The sequence below is a fragment of the Condylura cristata genome, unplaced genomic scaffold (assembly GCF_000260355.1).
Source record: "Condylura cristata isolate star-nosed mole 26May11 unplaced genomic scaffold, ConCri1.0 scaffold00012, whole genome shotgun sequence".
In the NCBI taxonomy this organism is placed as follows: Eukaryota; Metazoa; Chordata; class Mammalia; order Eulipotyphla; family Talpidae; genus Condylura; species Condylura cristata.
Genome location: NW_004567113.1, coordinates 33,535,897 through 33,556,778, shown reverse-complemented (window position 1 = coordinate 33,556,778; position 20,882 = coordinate 33,535,897). Strand labels below are relative to the sequence as shown.

Sequence of the window (20,882 nt, the reverse complement as noted above, 5' to 3'; positions counted from 1 at the left end):
CTCCTGTCTTGCCTGCTGCTCCCCTCAGCAATGTACTTAGTTTATCTGCCTATTCTGCTCCCCACTCTGTCTCTGGTGAATCTTCTCACCACCCCTGCACCTTTGGCTTGTACCCCAATTCTGTATGTACAAATAAATAAGTAAATATTTAAAAATGAATAGATGTATAGACAGACAGACAGACAGACAGATAGAATGTGGTCTGGTAAGTAGCAGAGATATCATGCTCACCAGTCTACATCCGAATGGATTTATAGCATGAGGGCATGTGAGCTAACAGAGCCACTTAAAGGACTGAATAAAGAATGTCCAGGTGGTGAGGTTTCTTAGGCACAATTTTATAATCATTATTTTTTGTCAAATGAAATGCTATATATATTGTTGTTCTCTAATATGTCTAATATAGATATCCATTGAAATACATAGAGTACTGTCAGCTAGAAATAGCCACAAAATTGATTGACTTTCTAGTTCAAAGTATTCATTGCTATTTTAAAAACTAAACAAAATTCGCTGTTAATAATGAGCTAGTACAATATTTATATGCCATTCAAAAGCAGATTAATATAAACTGTGACAAATTCTTGTCAACTATTCTTGTCTAATGAGAAGAATATAAGTCTTTGTTATTTTACCAGTTTTCTTGCAGATTTTGCTAAACTTTGAACCATGAAGAAGTAAAACCAACAAAGGAAATTAAACTTTAGACCTTTCAACTAAAATGCATACAACCTATTTCAATCTAGCATATGTATATATATACACAAAGGAATGCAAAAACTAATATGATCCAGGAAATTGTAGGAATCAAAATACCCATACACCAAGGAAATTTTGGTTAATCTATGACTCTGTTGCATTGAGGTGAGCAATCCAGAAAAGATCCAAATGGAAAGGTCCCTAGAACATAGAAGTATTTGTTCAGTGTGTATAAAAGATTGCATGGATGGTAAGTTACAACTTAGTATGGGTTTTCCATGAATACATTAAAATTATGGGTTTCTACAGTCTTTGGTTTTTAAAATACCTGTTGGACATTTAAAGAAAAGTAGAAAATCCACTGGTTCACATCCCTGGAGGATGATGTTTCAAGAGTAAACTTTGGAGGCCAAAGTTTGAAATCAAGATGTGGGAGGTCTTCAGCATTAGGGGAGAATACTTCCCTGTCACTTCCATCTTCTGCCAGCTCCAAAAGCTCCTTGGCTTGTGCCTCCCTAACTCCATACTTGGCTTCATCTGTATGTCATCTCCACCTCTTCTGTGTGTGTCCCTCTGGAAGTCTCTTCAAGGACCCAAGTGACTTGGTCCTACTTGAATAACCCAGAGTGACGTATATAAAGTTCCTTAGTTCAATTACAACTGCAATGACCTTTTTCCCTAGAAAGGTCTATACATAACTTCTGGGAGTTAGGACATGACTCTTCATAGGGGACGACCAAAATTCAGTGCACTATAGGAAGCATAATATAAAGTGAACATGTTTAAAGTTGTGTACATCTGGACTTAAGACCCAACCTAAACACTTACAACTAGCTTTTTATTTGCTTTTTGTGCGCTTATATTTTCTAATCTTATTTTTTTATTGATGCAACATTGCATTAAAAATTTATGTTTCAAGTATGCATCATTAGAAATTAATGTGTATATATTACATTAAGCCTTTTTAATCTCTCTCCATTTCAAGATTTATATCATTATGTTTGCTTCTATGAATGGCTGAGAATACTGTATGAGATGATATATAAAAAGTGAATAGCAAAGTGACAGTTCCATTGAAAATGCTCAAAAAATATTTCCCTCTCTTCTTGTAAATATTCCCAAAATATTTCATACCTCAAATGAAGGTACTAAACTAGTTCGAGTCTCTCTTCTGAATTCCAATCGTAACTTGACAGTATTTTATTAGTTATTTCTCTTGTTAAAATCTTCTCAGGAATTCCCTTGTTACTGGATTTGATTATAAAATCCATTAAATAATAAAGTTTTGCAACTAAATAACACAAAATCCTTCAGAAATAATAACTTCAGAATAATAGTCTTTGTCAGAATGGGACAAGTGGATTATAAGTTTATCATTGTGTTTTTGATGTCATTGTATCAAAAGTTAATAGTTCCAATGAAATTCCAGAGTTGTTTGCCTCAAGTCCTCATTTCCAGGATGCTAAGAATTTCAGGAGATAGTTATTATTATTTAGAAAAAAATAAATATAAGTATTAATGAGATTTAAAAACTTCAAAAAAGGGTAATATAGAACTTTCAGAGATGTAGAACTTCAAAAATTATTATTTATATGCTAAACTAACATAAGCTTGAAAAAAGGTATTTACAATATCATAGCTAAAAATAATCTACTATTCTTCAAAAAATTTATCAGTGTCCCCAATAATTTACCTTTAGTAGTGCTTGATCAATTTATTCATCAATGTAAACATCCAAGAGTGTTAATAAGTACCTGTTATTCTGGCCACTATGCATGACATGTTAAATAACATACACACTGCCTTATGAAAGGCAAAGTCTAGGAAATGGTAGATATAGGAACTAGATAAATGTGGAATGACAAAGGAGAAGCAAAGAACAAGCAGGAAATAATTCCAGATTTTCCCTAAGGTTTGAAGTCCTGGCAGAGTCCCTGGAGTATTATAACTACTCAAAAAAAAAAAAAAAAAAAAAAAAACCCAACTGGTAGATAATTACTCGATTGCCTGGCAGTAAGTTTCAAACAGTAGATATTTCTCAATCAATAGTACTGAGATCCTAAGACAGGCACTTTCAGGTTGTAAAGAGGTTAGATGGGTCCTGTTCTTTGAGTCAGTGATACATGGGGGCATCCATAAGGGCACATCTGAGCACCCACACAGCTGGGCTTCACCAGGAATTAGATCCAGGGAGAGTTGTAGAGATCCTAAACAGTTCCTTTCAGGTGACCCAAGTGCTTACTGCATTTATGTTATCTGTAAGCACTTCTTAGTTTCTTTTTTTATTGGTTTCTTTAATATTCTATAGCTTTCTCTCTGTGAAACTTTGTTTCTTCCCTGTGCTACTAAGTGGTCTCCCTTTCTGAGTTGAGAGTCTCTATGCATTATAAAGTATGCATAATGCACAGAATGGATATTCCAGGTCATTCATAGTCCTCTACCCATTCAATATAAGTGCTTCCTTAGCAGCAGGGTTGTGTCTAGCCTGAGGAAGTCATTTGACCAAAGTGTGGTCAGTTATGTATTTTTGAACAAAGCTGTAGCTATGGCACAACCCTGGACAACTTTTTCACATACAGTACAACAGTCACAAAGAGTATGCCTAATGGTATTGTGAGAACAACTGAAATAAAGTGACCTTGCAGAGTATTTCTGAGTTGTACATATAGAAATAATGACAACTTGTTAAAGATAACTGTAGACAAAGTGTTATGCTCAGCCTCTTATTTTATTATCTCAATTAGTTCTAATCTAATGAAAGGAAACTGAGCCTCCTAATGCTTAAGTTATTTGGGATCAGAGCTATTAACAGGCAAAGCTTGGATAGAATCAGATTTACAGGACTCCTAATCTTGTGTTTTAATCTTGATGAAACATGGCTTTTAATAGTGCAACTCAGCAATGGAGTTCAGATAAATGATCACAGTTCACAAAACATCAGTGGATAACTCAGCTGATTCTGACATGGAGAACTCATGTGTTCTGAGTTAGACAAGAGTGTTGACTGGCCTATCATGTCATGGAGAATCAGAATCCAAAATCTTCTCAGGTGACTTTTTCTGAGACACAGTGTCAATGTTTTAGATAGTTCACATCATTATGTTTAATTATAGTGGACATCTATTGATGTCTGTGCACCAGATATTGTGGGAATACAAAGTGAATAGGACATACATCACACCCTCAAAAGCATAGACAAGGGAGACAAATGAATTGTTAAATCAGGGCCACACTTAAGAGGACTGTTTAAATGCTGTGTTAGAGACAGTAGCAAAGTAACAAAGAGAATAGTAGGCCTCCCTGATGGCATAGGCATTAAGTCTCAGTGTTATCACTACTATGGCATGAGCTCAATCCCCAGTCAGAGAGCTAACCCACATATAGTGCAACAGATCTCTTGTGTCTCGCCCACTGTTCCCCACAACAGTGTATGTCAGTCGACCTGCCTGTTCTCCAGTCTGTTTCTGGTGAATCCACTCTCACCCCCAGCAGCTCTAGCCTACACTCCAGTTATTCTATGTAGAAGTAAAGGAAAGATTAATTTGGCTTGGAGTGGGGATTGGGTACATCTTTGAAGAAATGGGGGTCATTTGAACCTAATATGTAAGTAGGATTTTGCTTTTAGGACAACAGAAAGTACAATCAAAAACAGACATGAGAGAATACAATAACAATGAAATAATGAATATCCCTTTGAATTTGCAGCTGGATACACCTGAGTGGCCAGGTAGTCAAGCGAGAACAGAAGTTAGGAGGGAGGTTGGGAAAGATTATTGAGAATCTGGCTTGTCAAAGGTGAGTTTGGACTTCTCTTTTTGGAGGTTTGGCAACTACAAGCATACAAGTCATTTTTTCTGTCTAGCAGTCTGCCCTGAATATAAATTGGTAAGCCACACAAATGCTGCCCAGAGTTACTGCCCTAAACCACAGTATCATTTGCATTCATGTGCAGTTGCAGTGTGACAAGCCCACAAGCATTTTCAACCACTCTCTTGAAAAGTGAGACTCATGATGGCTGTGCAGAGTGTCCTCTTCAGATATTTCAAGTATAAAGGACACTGTATATACACATACTTACACTCTGAAGAGGGGGAGGGGAGAGAGAGGTTCTGTGAGCACAGGAAGGATTTTTATGGATGTGTCTTTCATCTTGTGGAAGCAACCAGCTTGACGTAGTGTGTCTATTTATAGCTCTCTAAAACATGATTTCTTGTCAGGTTACCTTGCAAAATCAAGGAATGCATATATAACATAATGAATATTTAAATGTAATGGGAATTCAAATCCTCCTGAAACTAAGGCATTTCAGTGGCATCATCAGAAGGGGACTCACTGGATTCAAAGGGATGAGAACTGTTGCTATGGCAACTCCCAGGCTGACTCATTCATAGATAACTTCTCAAACTTGTGCAAGAGAAACTGCTTAAAGATTTTAACACTCTTCTACAATATACATTGCTTTATGCCCATGCAGATGAAAAATACATCAGCACAGCCCTTTTTTCCTTCCCTAGGGTGCTCTGATATTTTATCCAAGGCCATTCTGGTTCTTCAGTCCCATGTACAGAATGGAATAATGATTACAGATGAAGTGTGGAGAATTGGAGGAAACTCAAGCTGCTCTAAAAAATAAAGTTCCACATTATGCTTGTAGATATTAACTTAGTGGCCATACTACTTGCTGATTCTTGATTTCCACTCATATCAGAGCAGGCTAGTCTATTCAATTTCCAGTATTCTTCAGTTATATGTTTTATAAATCAGTGTGCAAATCCACTCTTCATCTTCTCTTTCAGTATTCTTGAAAATAAGGCTTTATAATGAATACTATAAAAGAGAAGTTTCCAGGATTACTCCCCCCCCCTTTTTTTTTGCACTGAAAGGAATACAAAAACTGGTGTAAGAGTTAATAACATTATAAACGGAGACAAACTGTATAGGACTAATGAGTACTTATAAACTGATCACTTAGGGTTTTGAAGAATCTTGGGGGAATACATAATTTAATTTCTTAAATTATGATCTAAGAATTAACAGCTTGTTAATCTCCTTGGAAGGATTTATCAAACATTTAGATTTCAGAGCAGTGCTCTTCAAACTCACAGTCAGCCATCCAACTTGTCCCAGTAATAATTATGTACAGTTAGTGTAGAGTTGTTAATCTTGCCATTCTATTCATTTTACTAGATGAAAGAATTCACTTTTGAAAACTTAATTTGGTGACGATTACACATAGATCTAAATCCTACTTCTTCAGATCCCCAAATTCATTTTTTTTGTTAGCAAGCCAAGATTCTCTGTGATTTTTTTAAGATTTATTTATTTATGCATACAGAACTGGGGTACAGGTCAGAGGTACAGGGGCGGCGAGAGGCTTCACCAGAGACAGAGCGGGGAGCAGAACAGGCAGATTGATGAAGTATACTGCTGAGGGGAGCAGCGGGCGGGTCGGGAGAGGTCTACCACGCCATGTGGTCTCCTCCGGGACAGGCTGGAATGGAACTCATGCAGAAGTGGCTTTAGCTTCTCAGTGCTGTGCTTTAACCCACTGCGCCACCAGGAAGGGCCTCTCTGTGATTTTTCATGTGGTTAGAAAAATGTTGAAAACATGTAAATTTTGAAATATGACTAAATTAATATAAGTATACTTAAAAGGAATGCACTGGAGTGAGACCAAACAACAATTTAATTGTTCAAGGCTATTTATTTCTTTTAGGGCATTTTTGTTGCTAATACCTAACTCTGAAACATATATCTCTCAAGAATGAATGAGGCATACTAAAAATAAATTATATAGTTTTTAAAGTGGATCTTACTCAACATTTGCATCATGCCCTTTATATGAGAACACATTTTTTTCAGCTAGAATATTGTTATCATGGGTTTGGGGATTTAGCTATAAATTTTGATACTTAGATTATTCCTAGTCACTCCTCACCTTCTCTGAGTAATAATATTCAATCACTCTGCATTCACATTAGAAAGCATTTTGGCTATTGGTCAGTGGAGAAAGAAAGTGTGAGATGCAGAAAACTTTCCCAGGCCCATGTGTTCCCTCAATTTTTAAATTCACTTTGATAATCTCATTTAACCCCATAGTCATTTTGTTGACTATTAAGGGCTCATTAATCTATGTGCCTGATTCTCCTCGCTTCCATTTTAAGCCACAATGCTTATATCTCTACTTCAAGCACTATCATCCAACCCATATATCAACTTTCCCCTAGATTCTGCTATTTCTTTAATAATTGCATTCTTTTCGTCACATCCCCTATCTACAGGAAACAACTTAGCATTTCTACTTCCATATTTCATCTCTATCCCCTCTGTCTTATTTCCTCCTATTCCCTTTGACCTCTACTATATTCCTAGTATGCTTTACCTCTATTATAATTTTGAATTGTCTTTTAACTTGGATGCCTGCCTCTGGATTTGTCCTCAGTCTAAAACATTTATTGATTTGTTCAAAAGATAGCTGAGTAGACTACATGCTCTGTCCTTAACACTGGGAATAATAAGATTAATGTGCCCTCATGGAGCCCAATGTCTAGAGGAGGAAATAGAAGAAAGCCCCCTGTCCATTTCTTCATGGAATATTTCAGACTATCATGAAAGGTACAATGGGAACTTGTAGAGGGGCCAAATCCAATATTTCTGGCATCTAATGGGGAGGAAAAGGTACAACTTGACTTCCTAGCTGAGTCTTATATCAAGAGGAGGAAGCCAGGCAGAGGGACAAGAGCCCAGAAGTAAGTACTTAGGTCAAGATTTCATAGCAAGAGAAAACACCATGTATTTGAGGAAATTAGTGCAGAGTAGCATGGCTGCATGAGAGAGAGGAACCAAGCACACAAGAGGTGCAGCAGAAGAGATAGTAACAGAATATCATGTTGTTTGCCCTTAGGGAATCTCTTTTAGCCTCATAACTTTGAGCAGTCATTGCAGTTTAACCTATGGAGCAACATGATCATAATTGCAATTTTAAAAACACAACAGTACAGCAAATGAATTAGATGAGCAAGACTAAGAGAAGACTAGTCGGCATCATTGTGGTGAAGCAGCTAAGAAATGATAAAAGCCAAGCTGGACAGACACAACTGTAAACAGATTAAGGAGCTATTTTTATGAAATAGAATGCCAGGGTTTATTATTTTAAGTGCAATGTGAATGAGAGGGAAGAGTCAAGAAAGATTCCTAGTTTCTAATTTGATCAGCAGGTTAGATGATAATACCATTAACTGAGAATAGCGGTACAGATGCAGGACAGCTTTTAGGTGTGGGGGACATGATTCTGTTTTGGACCAAGGGTCCAAAGCTCCTTCACTCATCTTTCTTCATCTAAATGGTAGAAGCACAGAAATAAAGCATAATAGCCCAAGCCATCAACCACCATATGTTCATCCACTGCTAGAACATTATCATGCACATTCATTGTAATTCAAGGAATTTGTTTTACTTCTTACAATCACTTAGAAATAATTTCTAGCAAGAGAAACATAGTTGCTACCACCATAACTAAGAATTCAAGAGACCTTTTTCTTGGAAGTGGTAAAATATTTTGCCAGATTCTTTAATATAAAAGCCATTCTACCAAAAAAAGTAATTGTGATACTGTACTCCTTCAGGATTACTAGGGGACAAAAATGTTGACTTTGATTCAGTTAACATCTGAAGAATCATCTGGGGCAGTGATGAACAACTGATTGTATTCTGTGTTCTGGAGATGTCAACGGCACACAGATAAGAGCATGGCAGCGTGTTCATTACCATCCCTGACTGATGAAGAGGAGGTCATGGATAAAACATCACAGGAACTAAAAATGCCTACACTAGAACTGAATACTAATGATTAATTGGCAGCCAGAAAAGCAAGGCAGAAGTCAGCCTTAGGCAAGAGATAAAAGCTATGTCCTATGAGAAAAATCTGTGCTTGTGATATGTGCTTAAATCATTGTTCAATATTTGATACAGTGGGAAGAACTAGAATTTAAAGTCAACAACTTGAGTTCAAGTCACAGCTCTGGCCTTTTCAAGCAGAGTAACTTTGTACAAAAAGGAAAAAATCCAAAGTTACAAAGTTTTAAGAGTTGTCAGGTTTAAATAGCATACAGAAATTATACTTAATTGTGATAGGTGTACTCCTTCAGGATTTCTAGACGACAATAATGTTGACTCTGCCTCAGTTAACTTCTGAAGAATCATCTGGGGCAGTGATGAACAACGGATTGTGAGAAATAAATGAGAGGAAAAACCTGCAGAAAGCACTTACTAAATGGTAATGGGTCCTGCAGAAGGGGCTGCAGGGCAAAGCTGGCATTTTTCTCACTACTGTGTAAAGTGCAAAACAGTTTAAAAAAACAAACAAACAAAAACGTGTTGGGTTTACCAGCTGGCGCCAAAAGTCGCTGCCTGTGGGCAGCCCCTCCAGCACACTCCCGCCAGCTTGAATTATCCAATCAGGAAGTATCTGGGGGTGGGGGACCTACAAGAGGATATAGGGAAGTGCAGGCGCCGTCCCAGGTCCCTGAGATGCCAATTGCCAGCCTAGACTCCTGGGACTTTGTACCGGACTGGAAAAGAAGCAGCTCCCAGAAACTTTACCTCCAAAGAAAGAAAAGCTGAAGAATTTTGGAGAGCTAGGAGTCTGGCCTGCCTGTGGCCTAGCACCACAATCTCCTGGAAGAGCACGGAAGGCCGCTGCCTGGGCCCTCAAATAACATCACTGGCTGGTGCAGCGCTGCCTTTCTGTGCTGCTCCCTTTGCAACTGCTTGTTCCAGCATCAGGTGCTGTTCATCTGGACCTTTGGACTGTTGTTTCGTGCTGCTGTGTCTACCTCTTGGGGGCATTGCCTGCAAGTGACTCCGACTGTCACATGCTCCAGGCCTGCCTTGGCCAGAAAGCGCCATCTTGGGGCACCAGCCTTTTTGGGGATATCTGAACACTTGGACGGTTAGTCAATACCCATACAGACCTTCTTCATCTACTCTGTTGATCTAGAGTAATTTCAGTATTATGTCATTAAGATTCACAAAGTGAATATAAATCTTTAAAATTGATGAAAAATTCATATATGTGCATATGTGTTCCCCTACAATTAAATGAGCGTGAGCAAACATAAAATTTAACTGTTTATTGGCCCTCCCTGATGCAGCGGGTTAAAGCACAGCACCGATCTGCCTGCTCTGCTCCCCACTGTCTCTAGTGAATCCTTCCACCACCCCTGCACCTCTGGCCTGTACCCCAGTACTGTATGCATAAAAAAATAAATCTTTCAGAATAAAATAAAATATAATTTAACTGGTTACTGAAAGTAGGCTGTTGAAAGTGAGGTTGATACAAGGAATAAACAAAAAATAAATGAACAGGGAAAGGCTGGGAAAAGGCTAATAATTAATTTAAAAGTAGTATATATAAATGATCTTTTTTTTTAAAGAAGATTGAAAGAAAAGGTAGATACCAGAACAAGATGGTACAAAAAACTTGATGGAACAAGAGAGTAAATATGATAAATTTGATATTTAGGCATTAAAAGTGGGCTGCCAGTCTATTTTGTGTTCACAGGGCTCCCCAGAAACTATTGTCTATAGTCTTTTTAGGATAATTAGATGGAAATCTGTCTTCTTCTTAAAAGTATGAAAACACTGTTAATGAAAATTAGCCAAAGGGCTTCTTCCTGGGGAGGAAAATGACAGTTCTAACAGCTATCAAAAATACATGATTGTTGAGCAGTATAGTACTGTATCCCATAATAATCCCTCCTTTTCCAACCTATTAATTTTAAGTTCAGAAACCCTAAGATCGTATTCTCCTTTAACAAAATAGTACCTGACCTGGACTGTGCTAGAGAATGCTCTTTTAAGTTCTGTAACAAGATCAAAAAATCAACTATCTTCTCAGGTGGAAAATAATCATATTTTTCACGTCTTCAAAGTAGTGTGCATTTTGTTAGCATTTTGTTTTAATTCTGACTTTAGTAGACTTTCCCAGCTGAATTTACTTTGTAGCTACCTTGGCTTTCTTTCTTTGCCATGTTTACTGCATGCTAATTACTATTCTGGTCATGTCTTTCATCATTCAACTCAGGATGGACAGTCAAAAGCAACACAATCTGAACATTCCACTAGATGGTTTAGTGAAATAAAGCATCTCACTTTACTCCACTTTATTTCAGCTTTTTTTTTAGATACTGAAGAAACATTTATAGAAATCCTAATTTTCTGTGAATCTCCTAAGGTAAAGAATTATGGAAAAAAACTAGTATGTCATATGCAATTAATTTTGTGGTTTTAAATGTCAGTGAAGCTTATGAACTAACCTCCTGATGAATTAATCATCAACTTAAATTTTTAGTGATAGCTTTGAATATTGATGAACTTATAAATGAACTCCAAATCACACTAAGTAGAGATCCATTCTTATTTCTTTAGTATAAGTATTTTTAAACCGCCAAAATGACAACTTGGTTATTGCTGGAACTATCAATGAAACTTGGTAAATTCAAAATATGACTACTAATAACTTGTAGAAATTTCTTAAGAGTAAATTTCTTTTAAACTCTATTTTTTATGATGTTGAAATTTGTAAAATACCTATATTAGTGGGATTTAATCCATTAATCTTGAGTATTGGAGACCAGCCTTGAATTATTAATTACTTTAGCTAACTAAGTTCCCATGTATATTATCTAAGGGTGGACAGGTTTTCAGAAATTGGAATGTAATGAATTTGTACTAACATTCTTAGTGCTGATTTCAAGTGCCCCAGAAACATACAGGAGTACATAATACACATTGAACTAATAATATTTTGAGCCCCTGCAATGCACTGGGATATAATGATCAGTACTACAATTGAAGTAGGAAGTGTTGTGGGAATGCAAAAGTGATTAATCCTGGATTCAAATTTCCTGGATTCAAACTATCCTCTGCTCCGCTCCTTACTGCCCCTCCATCATAAGCTAACCCATTCTTACAGCTTCTAGCACTCATGACTCACAGAGCTATTTCTCTCTCAGCTTTTTTCTCGATTCTGGCCCATAACAACTTCTGCAGCACCTCCACACACAAGGACCACTGATACATACAACACAAGCCAGCCCAATAAATTAGTCATCCCAGCCCCAAATCTTAACGATTCTCACTGCTATCTATCCATTCAGATAGAAACCTGGGGTTCATCCCTGCTGCTCTTTCTCTCTAACCTCCATTCAAAATGCCATCAAATCATACCTTCAGTATCTTACATATTCAGTGCTGTGTGACTTACCTATCCTCATAGCTAATGTCAGGGATTGATAAACATACCCTACTCAAGAATCTTGATTCCTTAAGTAGGGAACTTCCAATGAAGAAAGTGGAACCAGCCTATGTATTCAAAATAGAGTGTATTTCAAGCAAAAAACTAGTTATACACACAGTAGAATATCTGAGAAGCCTCCAGATAGTTGGGCAGATCACATAAAAGCAATGCTGGGTCTCACCCACTGGCTTATGAGTCTTTGAAGTAGGCAGGGAAAATGAGTTACTCAATTTACCTCCTCCACCTCTGGCATAAAACAATTCTTTAAATATAGAAAATAATCACTAAATGTTGACAGAACCAATTAGTCATTCTAAAAACCTAAGGCATTTTTGATTCAGGAGTTTATAGAAAACTTCCTGGTTTACATCCAACATTTCACTAAATCTTGTCATTGAAAGATCTCTGATTGTTGAGTTTCTGATTATTTAGATACTAGAACATGAGAAATTTTAACTCACTGTGTGAAATATAAATTTAGCCACTATCCATTTTAAGAAATTGGATTTGTTGTACAGCAAACTGTTTTCATATCTTTAAAGAAAATAGATCTCTACAGCTTCTACAGTGGGTACCAGATTACAAATGTGGACATTCTTAGGTTAATGCAGTCTCATAGTTTCATATAGTGAGTCTCACGCAGTTCACTACATTAGAACATAGGTGCAAATTCCAGTTATCATGTCAACATCATATATGTGCCATATATCACAAGGCATGATTTCCTTAGATAACTTACATTTGATATAGGCCCATAACTCTCAATATTTTTATACATGCACCACATTGATTAATTTCAAAATTGTTCAGAACACAAGACTGACAAAAAAAAATAGGACTACACAGATGGATAAACCAAATGGGGGCTATTTGGAATGAGGCGAAGGTAAAAGAAGATTATGTTCTCTGAGGCATAGCATCAGGCTGCAGTTGATGAGAAAAAATTAATAATAAATAAGGACATGGGATTTGGCAGCAGGAATAACAGAGAATGCATGTATATTAAAGCTATCATAACAAAACGTAGCTAAGGAGTGGGCACAATAGTTAACATAATACTAGATGCTAAGATAAAAGATTAAAAATCAACAGTAAATCTTTAGACCCAATGGTGAATTTCTACAGCAGAATATCATTAATGTGACACTGATACACAAAACATTTATTTAAGCAAGAGGTCCCATTAGAAACAGATGTTATGTGGTTCATTTCTATTACAACTGAAATCAGCTTATGTATTCAGCCATTTTTTTACAAAATTTTGTTTTCATGACATGCAAGGGATGTGTGTGTGTGTGTGTGTATGTGTGTTTTCTATCTTGGTGAAAGGTACTACTGGTTGCTAGCGTAGATGGTCTTCTGGTGACTTTTCTTGGAAATTGCTAATGCCTGCTAGGGAATTGCTTTGATTGAAATATTTTCCTTTGCTCTCCTTATTTGGTTGGGTTAATAAAACCAAACATGCTTTTGAATGATTTAACATGGGTCTCAGATTCTTAAAATGCTTTCCTTTTTTTTTTTAGTTTTTGAAAGGAGAGAGATGGACAAAATGTGGTCTTCTAGGGTTTTTTTTAAATATAATGATTATTCTTTCATGAGATAATTATATAGATTTGCTCAGCATCATTACTATGACTTTTTCTCTTTGGAAGAAAAAAGGGTAGAATTATGTTAGCACCAGGAAGGTGGTATTGTACTAGCACAAAGAGAACATAGAGGGTACATAAGAGGTTCGGGAATTAAACACATCTAGACCTCACAAAAACTAGAAATATGAAAGCTTGGATATTTATTTTCTAATAGTGTCCAACTTTTCCTGTTGTAGCTGTTTTCTGCATCTTTCACCATTTTCTTTCTCTCCCACAGGTGGTTTTCTTCTTTGTCATAGTTTGTACTCTCACCACTTCTTAGTGGCATCCTTAGTTCTATGTCATGACTTTGCACTTGCTTCTACAGTCTGATTCAGTTATTTTATCTAATAGCAAATTTCTGGGAGGTGATTTTGATTGGTACACCTCATTTTTAATCATGCGTAGTGCAGGGAGGGAAGTACCACCACTCTCCTCTGGAAACTGTTTTGTAAAGTGTGCTTACCATGTCATTACTATTTTTACTAACTATGTATGCTACCTTTGATTTTAATGTTATTTAAAGACTTCGTAGAATATTTTTTGGCTCTAAGATCCCTCAGAAACTTTCCATGTGGAAGTCAGTGGTACTTGCTTCTTTGCTTTACACTGTATCAGCTCATGACAGGTTTCACAAGATGAGACCCACTTCTAGGTAGCAGGGGAAACCTGTATGTTGCCTTTTCACTACCAAACTAGTCTGTTGATTGTGAAGGTAACTAATAAGAGATTCTCATGATTGCAACCTAATATGAAGTCACTTACCCTGGTAAAACACATGCCTTAATATATTTGATTGAGACACTTAATTCTTTTCCCAATTGTGATGCTAGATAATTAATGGATTTTTTTTAAGATTTATTTGTTCATACAGAATTGGGGTACAGGCCAGAGGCTCAGGGGCCACGAAAGGCTTCACCAGAGACAGAGTGGGGAGCAGAACAGGCAGATCTACAAAGTACACAGCTGAGGGGAGCAGTGGGTGGGCCAGGAGAGGTCTGCCATGCCATACCTCCGGGGCAGGCGGGAACCGAACTGATGTGGAAGTGGCATTAGCTTCTCAGTGCTGAGCTTTAACCTGCTGCACCACCAGAGAGGGCTGATAATTAATGGATTTTTATCAAATGTTTTGCTATGGTCAAGTGGAAGTTAAAAACGATCTAATGCCAGAATTACAACAAAAAACTTTTAGGATATGTTACAATAAAACCTTAGTGGTAGAAATGTTAATTTTACTTATACAATAAAGGATATTTTCATCTAAACCAGGACTTTTTAACCTTGGCGCTACTGACATTTTGAGGCACATAATTATTTTTTTTGGGGGGGGAGGCTGTGTTGTTCATTGTTGGGGTACATTCTTGTCCTCTATCCACAGATGCTAGTTAAACACAATCATTACTTCCAGCTGTTAGACCCGTTGGGGTCAAAGTCATCTTCAGTTTAAAACTTCTGATCTAAAAGGAAAGTTGACTTTACGCTCAAAGAAAAAGCTTTGTATTTATTATTGAGTGTTGTCTGATTCTTTTATACATTTATATTTTAAAAGGATGGTCTTCTGAAGTTTAATTGAACACTACTGATATGGTTTCTTCTATCTTGCTTTCCCTCAGTGAATCAAATTCTCTCTTGCCTGAATTAGCCTGACCAATTTCATTAGCAATCTCACACCCATTAATCCCACTAATTTGCCTCAGTGTCAAAGAATCCCCTTGGGCCCATTATTTCTAAATATGTCCTATTCCTCTCAAGGAGTAGCTTGCACACTTGAGAAAACTGGTTGAACACTTGTAAATATGTCTGGAAGAAAAATGATTTCAGTGTTCTTGGTTAAAGTATTAATACCTTTCATTTCTTTGTGAAAAATTTTCCATACTCCCTGGAGTGCTTTCACCTTGGACTAACGAAGAATTAATCAAAAATCTGTTGTGTGAGAGAACAAATTACAGCAATTTTTAGCCTTTCTTTTCTATCTAAAAATAAGCTATACCAAAATAATGTCTAGGCTTTATTCAGATGTCACTGTTAATATTTATATTAAGGTGCAAATGGAAAGAATAACTCATTTAAAATCCAATCATTTCTTAGGCATGTAAATCATGAATTCTCTCAGAGACAACTTGCCTAACTCATAAGGTTTGGAGAACAAAATGTGTCAATAATTAGGAAGGACTATGAAACCCACAGACAGAGCAGTCTCCAGGCAAAGACATTGTAGTGCATCTGATAAAATACAGATTTGAGCACAAAAGGGAGATATTACTGTGATGTAGGGCTTTCCATACTATTCATCACTATCAGCACAACTGTCATTACATTAAAAAAATTATTAAGGTTACCAATTTCATATGTTCATATTTCTGTGTATTACAGATTCAGATCCTAGGATAGGCTAATAATCACAGAAAAGCACGAGAAGAAACATTCTAAAAACATTGTCCCCCATCACCCACTTGAAAATGTAACATACTAACATGCAGACATTTTCACTGTATTTTTTTTTTATTACAAACAGGGTAATAATGCTGCTGTAATTTAGAATAACGATATATAACTTCTGGTTAACATTGACTCAATGTGTTCTATTGAACAAAGATCTCAGCATATGCATTTAGCTCTCTCTTTACCAGAAACAAAAGGGAGGTGAAGGTCTGCACACATCCACAAACGCACACAGGTACTCATGTTTATATTAGTTTCTTCTTTCTATTCTCCATTGTTGACTTACCACAAACTCATATTTAAAATATAGACATTATTAATAGAATACTATTTTGCCATTATAGTCCTTTGTACTATGCAATAATAAGTTTCTCCCCATCCTATATTAAAACTTTATTGAGAAAACTATAGAGTAAGGAATTCACACCATCATCTCACTGGAAGGAAATCCACTGTTGCACTCATGAGATTCTGGCTAATGAGTATTTAGTGAGAGCACTGTAACATGTATTCCATTGCTGATATTGTTGATCCCCATGGTAAGGTTTACAATAATATGCTTTTGTCTAGCAATTAATTGTCTTACACTGGTTGAATTAAAAGTAAGATCCAACAGCAAGACTTACAATTGATCATAGACAGCTGTTTATTTTCTTGGCCAAAGGATCTTTCTGCTTACAGTTCTTTCATAAGCAGTTTTCTTAAATTGAACTACTGTGAAAATGAACATGAACATGCAAAATAATTAGTAAATATAATACTAAACTTTAAAGATCGACAGATTGAAGATGATATATATGTGTGTGTTAAATATATATATATAAACATGTTAGGTTTTCCAAGGTATCTTCATGTTCACTTTCTAAGATGCTGTTGCTAAGCCAGTATAGTGTTACAACTTTTATTTTAGAAATGAAGTGCCTAAGGTAGTGGACATTAAGTTAGTTATTCACGGCTGCATAATTCTACATGGGGTAGACCTTAGAATCAATGTGTTTTTGGAGGCCCAGAATCCATCCATTTTATTTTCTCTTAAAATGTATGATGTTAAGAACTTAAATGATGGAAATGAGAGTAGTAGTTACTGAAGAGAAGGTTATTGTATGTAATCCTGCAGGTTCTTTTTGTTGTTAGGTGAAGGTAAAGTAGAAGGAGGTTCTAGACCTCTAACATGGATTTTTATAAGTAATCATTAAATAAGAAAAAAATCACTCTGAATTACATATTGCAAGATGGTTTCAGAGTAAACAGTAAGTAGTGTAAAGGTTTTGGAATACAGTGCTTATAGAACAGTGTAACTCATCATCCAGAATTCTTCCCCTTTAATACTTTTTAGAAATTCATAAATATCCTCCTAAGTTTCCACAATGACGTGCAATTTGCCTAGACATGAGGTATGAGTTGAATCATTGTTTTTCAACTAGTGGTGTATGCCTCAACTGTAGTACACAGGCACTGTGCATAGGACTTACGTAGTAATTTCTTAGCCATTATTAAAGCATTTTAAAAACCATCATTGACAGATAAATGTCCTTTAAAAGCAATAGTGAACTTTCTGTTATTATTTTGGAGCCCACATCTTAAAGGTCTTATGACTTTACCACTACCATTTATTATCTTTAAATAGGCAATTAGATTTTGTATTAATAGAATTGTTTAAAAACATACCACATATAAAGCTCTAAACTATCTCTATCCACCTCCTCTGTAACATGATCCTTTTATTACAGAGCCCAAATTTTCTTGTCTTTCCCTGCCAGGAGAACCCTCTGTAGAAAGACAACTGCAAATGCATGCTCTTAGTATGATGTTTTCCAGAAGGTCAAGAAACAGCATCAAGTAGAAACACAAATCTTAACTTAGAACAACAGAACAATTCCTGAAACAAAATAGGAATGAGGTAAAAGAGGATGTGTTGAGCAGTCCCACCACAAATGTCAGTTCTCAGGCCAAATATTTCCATCCAAATGTGCTTTATAATCTACTTTTCAGGACTGAGAGGTAAGCTGCAATTTGCTAGAAGGATTCAGGTAATGGAAACTAATGATCTTTATAAGGCAAAAGCAGTATTCACTCAAAGGGCAGTTTGGAAAACATCCTCTCCTTTTAAGCACATCCATTTTCAGTTATTATATTTTGCAAACATTCTCCTTCAAAATAGTGTTCTAAGTATAATATCCAGAGGTAGAATTTCTGAACATGACTCTATTGGTACAACTTCCCTTTATGACCTCCCCCATGAGATCTCAAGTCTTAAATTCAATTAAATGGATTTTCCCAGATCCCCCTCCCCAAAATAACTTACTAGATGATACCAATAGAAATAGTCGACTTTCAGATTGTTGCAAGGGTACTGGTAGAAATGCCTGTGTAAGCATTTGTTTATGGCTCTTATACTTCTATTGTTGCCCTGTAGTTATGCAAATTTCAACATTTTAAATATAACTTTTAGGAACAGCAGGACTGAGGTACAGTAGGCTGATGATGATGATGATGATACTAAAATTGCTTTATGGGTTTTCTTTATTTCACAGGATTATACCCTCACCATGTATTTCCAGCAGTCTTGGAAAGACAAAAGGCTTTCTTATTCCGGAATCCCACTAAACCTCACACTAGATAACAGGGTAGCCGACCAACTCTGGGTGCCAGACACCTACTTTCTGAATGACAAGAAGTCATTTGTGCATGGAGTTACAGTGAAGAATCGAATGATCCGGCTGCATCCTGATGGAACAGTTCTCTATGGACTCCGGTAAATAGTTTTGTGCTGCATGTTTTATTTTTGACTTTTGAAATTGGGCAGAGTGAAGAAAAGCAAGTAGGGAATATACTGAGGTTTTATATGAATAATAAAATTATCTTAAAAACTAGAAAATCTCATTGGGAACACTTTGAGCTAAATCTAGACCACTCTACTCATCAAAGGTAAGTGAATTATTTGCCTCAAACTTAAAGTAATAAACACAGTAACAAGAATATATTATATGTCTTTGCCAAGATACTTCACATTTTTTTGTTTGTTGTAGAATTTTTTTTTTTTTTTAGCCAATCACTTGATTATCTTAGAGCCACCAGACTGAACTGCAGTGTGGTCTAGAAGCTGAGTATAGCTACATAATTATGAAAGGGGATTTAGAAACACCATTTTGAATAAGTAGAATACTTTTAATGCCTTTAAAAAGATTCATAGCATTTTTATTCCCTTAAATCTCTGTTTAGTTTCTATACATAGATATATGATCCACAGTAAATTAGTATTGGTCTCATGTCAGTTTAATTCCTCATGAAATTGAATTCCTCTATAGAATCCCAGCATCATTTATTGAGAAGACTTTTCTTTTCCCATCATAATGCGTTGATGTCTTGACAGGATAATTAAAGGGGTTACTTTTTTGGTTTTCCTTTCTATTTCATTGTTTTTTGTTAAGGAAGTGTTGGTTTACAACACTGTATGATGTAGGAGTATAGTTTCAGACCTCTCAAGGGAATGTTACCATGCCACAGCCACTACCAAAGCACCTGTAATACTTCACCAGAGTTGCCTGGGTCCCCTGCCTGCTTTGTACTTCACACTTCTTCTTCGGTTGCCTCAATTCTATCCTGCTGTTCTAATTCGTCCATCTTTAGACAGTATCACTCTATGTTAATTACTAGTGCTATGCTATATGGTAGGCCATCAAGTCAAAGTAGTGACAGTCCCCCAGCTTTGCATTTGCTAAGTTTGTGAATACTCTAGGTCCTTTGAATCTCCCTATAACTTAAAATAAACTTGTTGATTTCTAATTCCAAAAAGACTGCTAAGATTATAAGTGAGAATGTATTGACTTTATCTACTTGGGGAGAATTAACATTTTAAAATTACCAAGTCTGAGCATGATAAATCTTCATTTATTTGTTATTTTCAGTTTATATCATCAGTGTTTTATATCATAGTGGGTTTGTTTTACTTATTTACTTATTTTTTAAGGACTGGTACAGAAATTCATAGATTAAAAAAAAAGATTTGATAGAAAAATGAATTGTTTCCTTAGAGAGGTCTGTTATTAGCCATCAGGTAAATGGTTAGAAATAACTGTAGAAGTGTTATGCTACAATTCATATTAGTTTCTAGTTTTACCGAAGAAATGCCTGAATTGTGACTTGTTTTTATAGGATATGTAGAAGGTGGCTCTTTAACCTATATTGTCACCTCTAGCCTTTGGTATGATCCATTTGAGAAATTAGTGAAAGCAATGTCTCTAAAAACTCATGAAAGCCAAAATATTCCTGCTATTTTAGAATGTTCATAAACCTCCTAATAGCCTCCAATGCCAAGCTAAACTCTAGTTAGGAACAATAATCTTACAATTATGGTGTACACTAGCTGTATTTTTTTCACAATATACAAGTAAAAAATATATCTATGATGTAACATATGAAGGTAACCTAATAATTGGTTAACTGTATGATAGCTATGGGTTTATTTGTACAGTAGAAGAACATCCCAGATTTGGGCAAAATAAAATCTTTTTAATTTCTCCACTCTTTCAGTACACTGAGAACTCTCAACTCCACTTAATTCTCTGATTTAAAAATCTCTCAAACAATGTTGAGATAAAGTAGCAATTCCTTTAAGTGTATTGATAATTATTACAGACAAAATCTACCTAATTACAGAGCTATAGTGAAAGTTCTTTATGATTCACATGCTAAAAATAAGTTGTGTTTTTTCTGTTACCTATGTAATTTTTTTTAAAGATTTATTTATTTGTGCATACAGAACTGGGGTACAGGCCAGAGGCTCAGGGGCGGCGAGAGACTTCACCAGAAAA

The 20,882-nt window shown here is 36.0% G+C and overlaps 1 protein-coding gene across 1 annotated transcript in view; it reads left to right on the top strand.

Annotated features, from left to right (window-relative positions):
• The window catches only part of GABRB1 (gamma-aminobutyric acid (GABA) A receptor, beta 1), a 274,431-nt gene that overhangs the window by 88,978 nt on the left and 164,571 nt on the right, over positions 1-20,882 (top strand). The window contains exon 4 of the mRNA XM_004681311.1: positions 18,603-18,823. Within this exon, the coding sequence (XP_004681368.1) occupies positions 18,603-18,823 (221 nt within the window). The remainder of the gene's footprint in view (positions 1-18,602; positions 18,824-20,882) is intronic.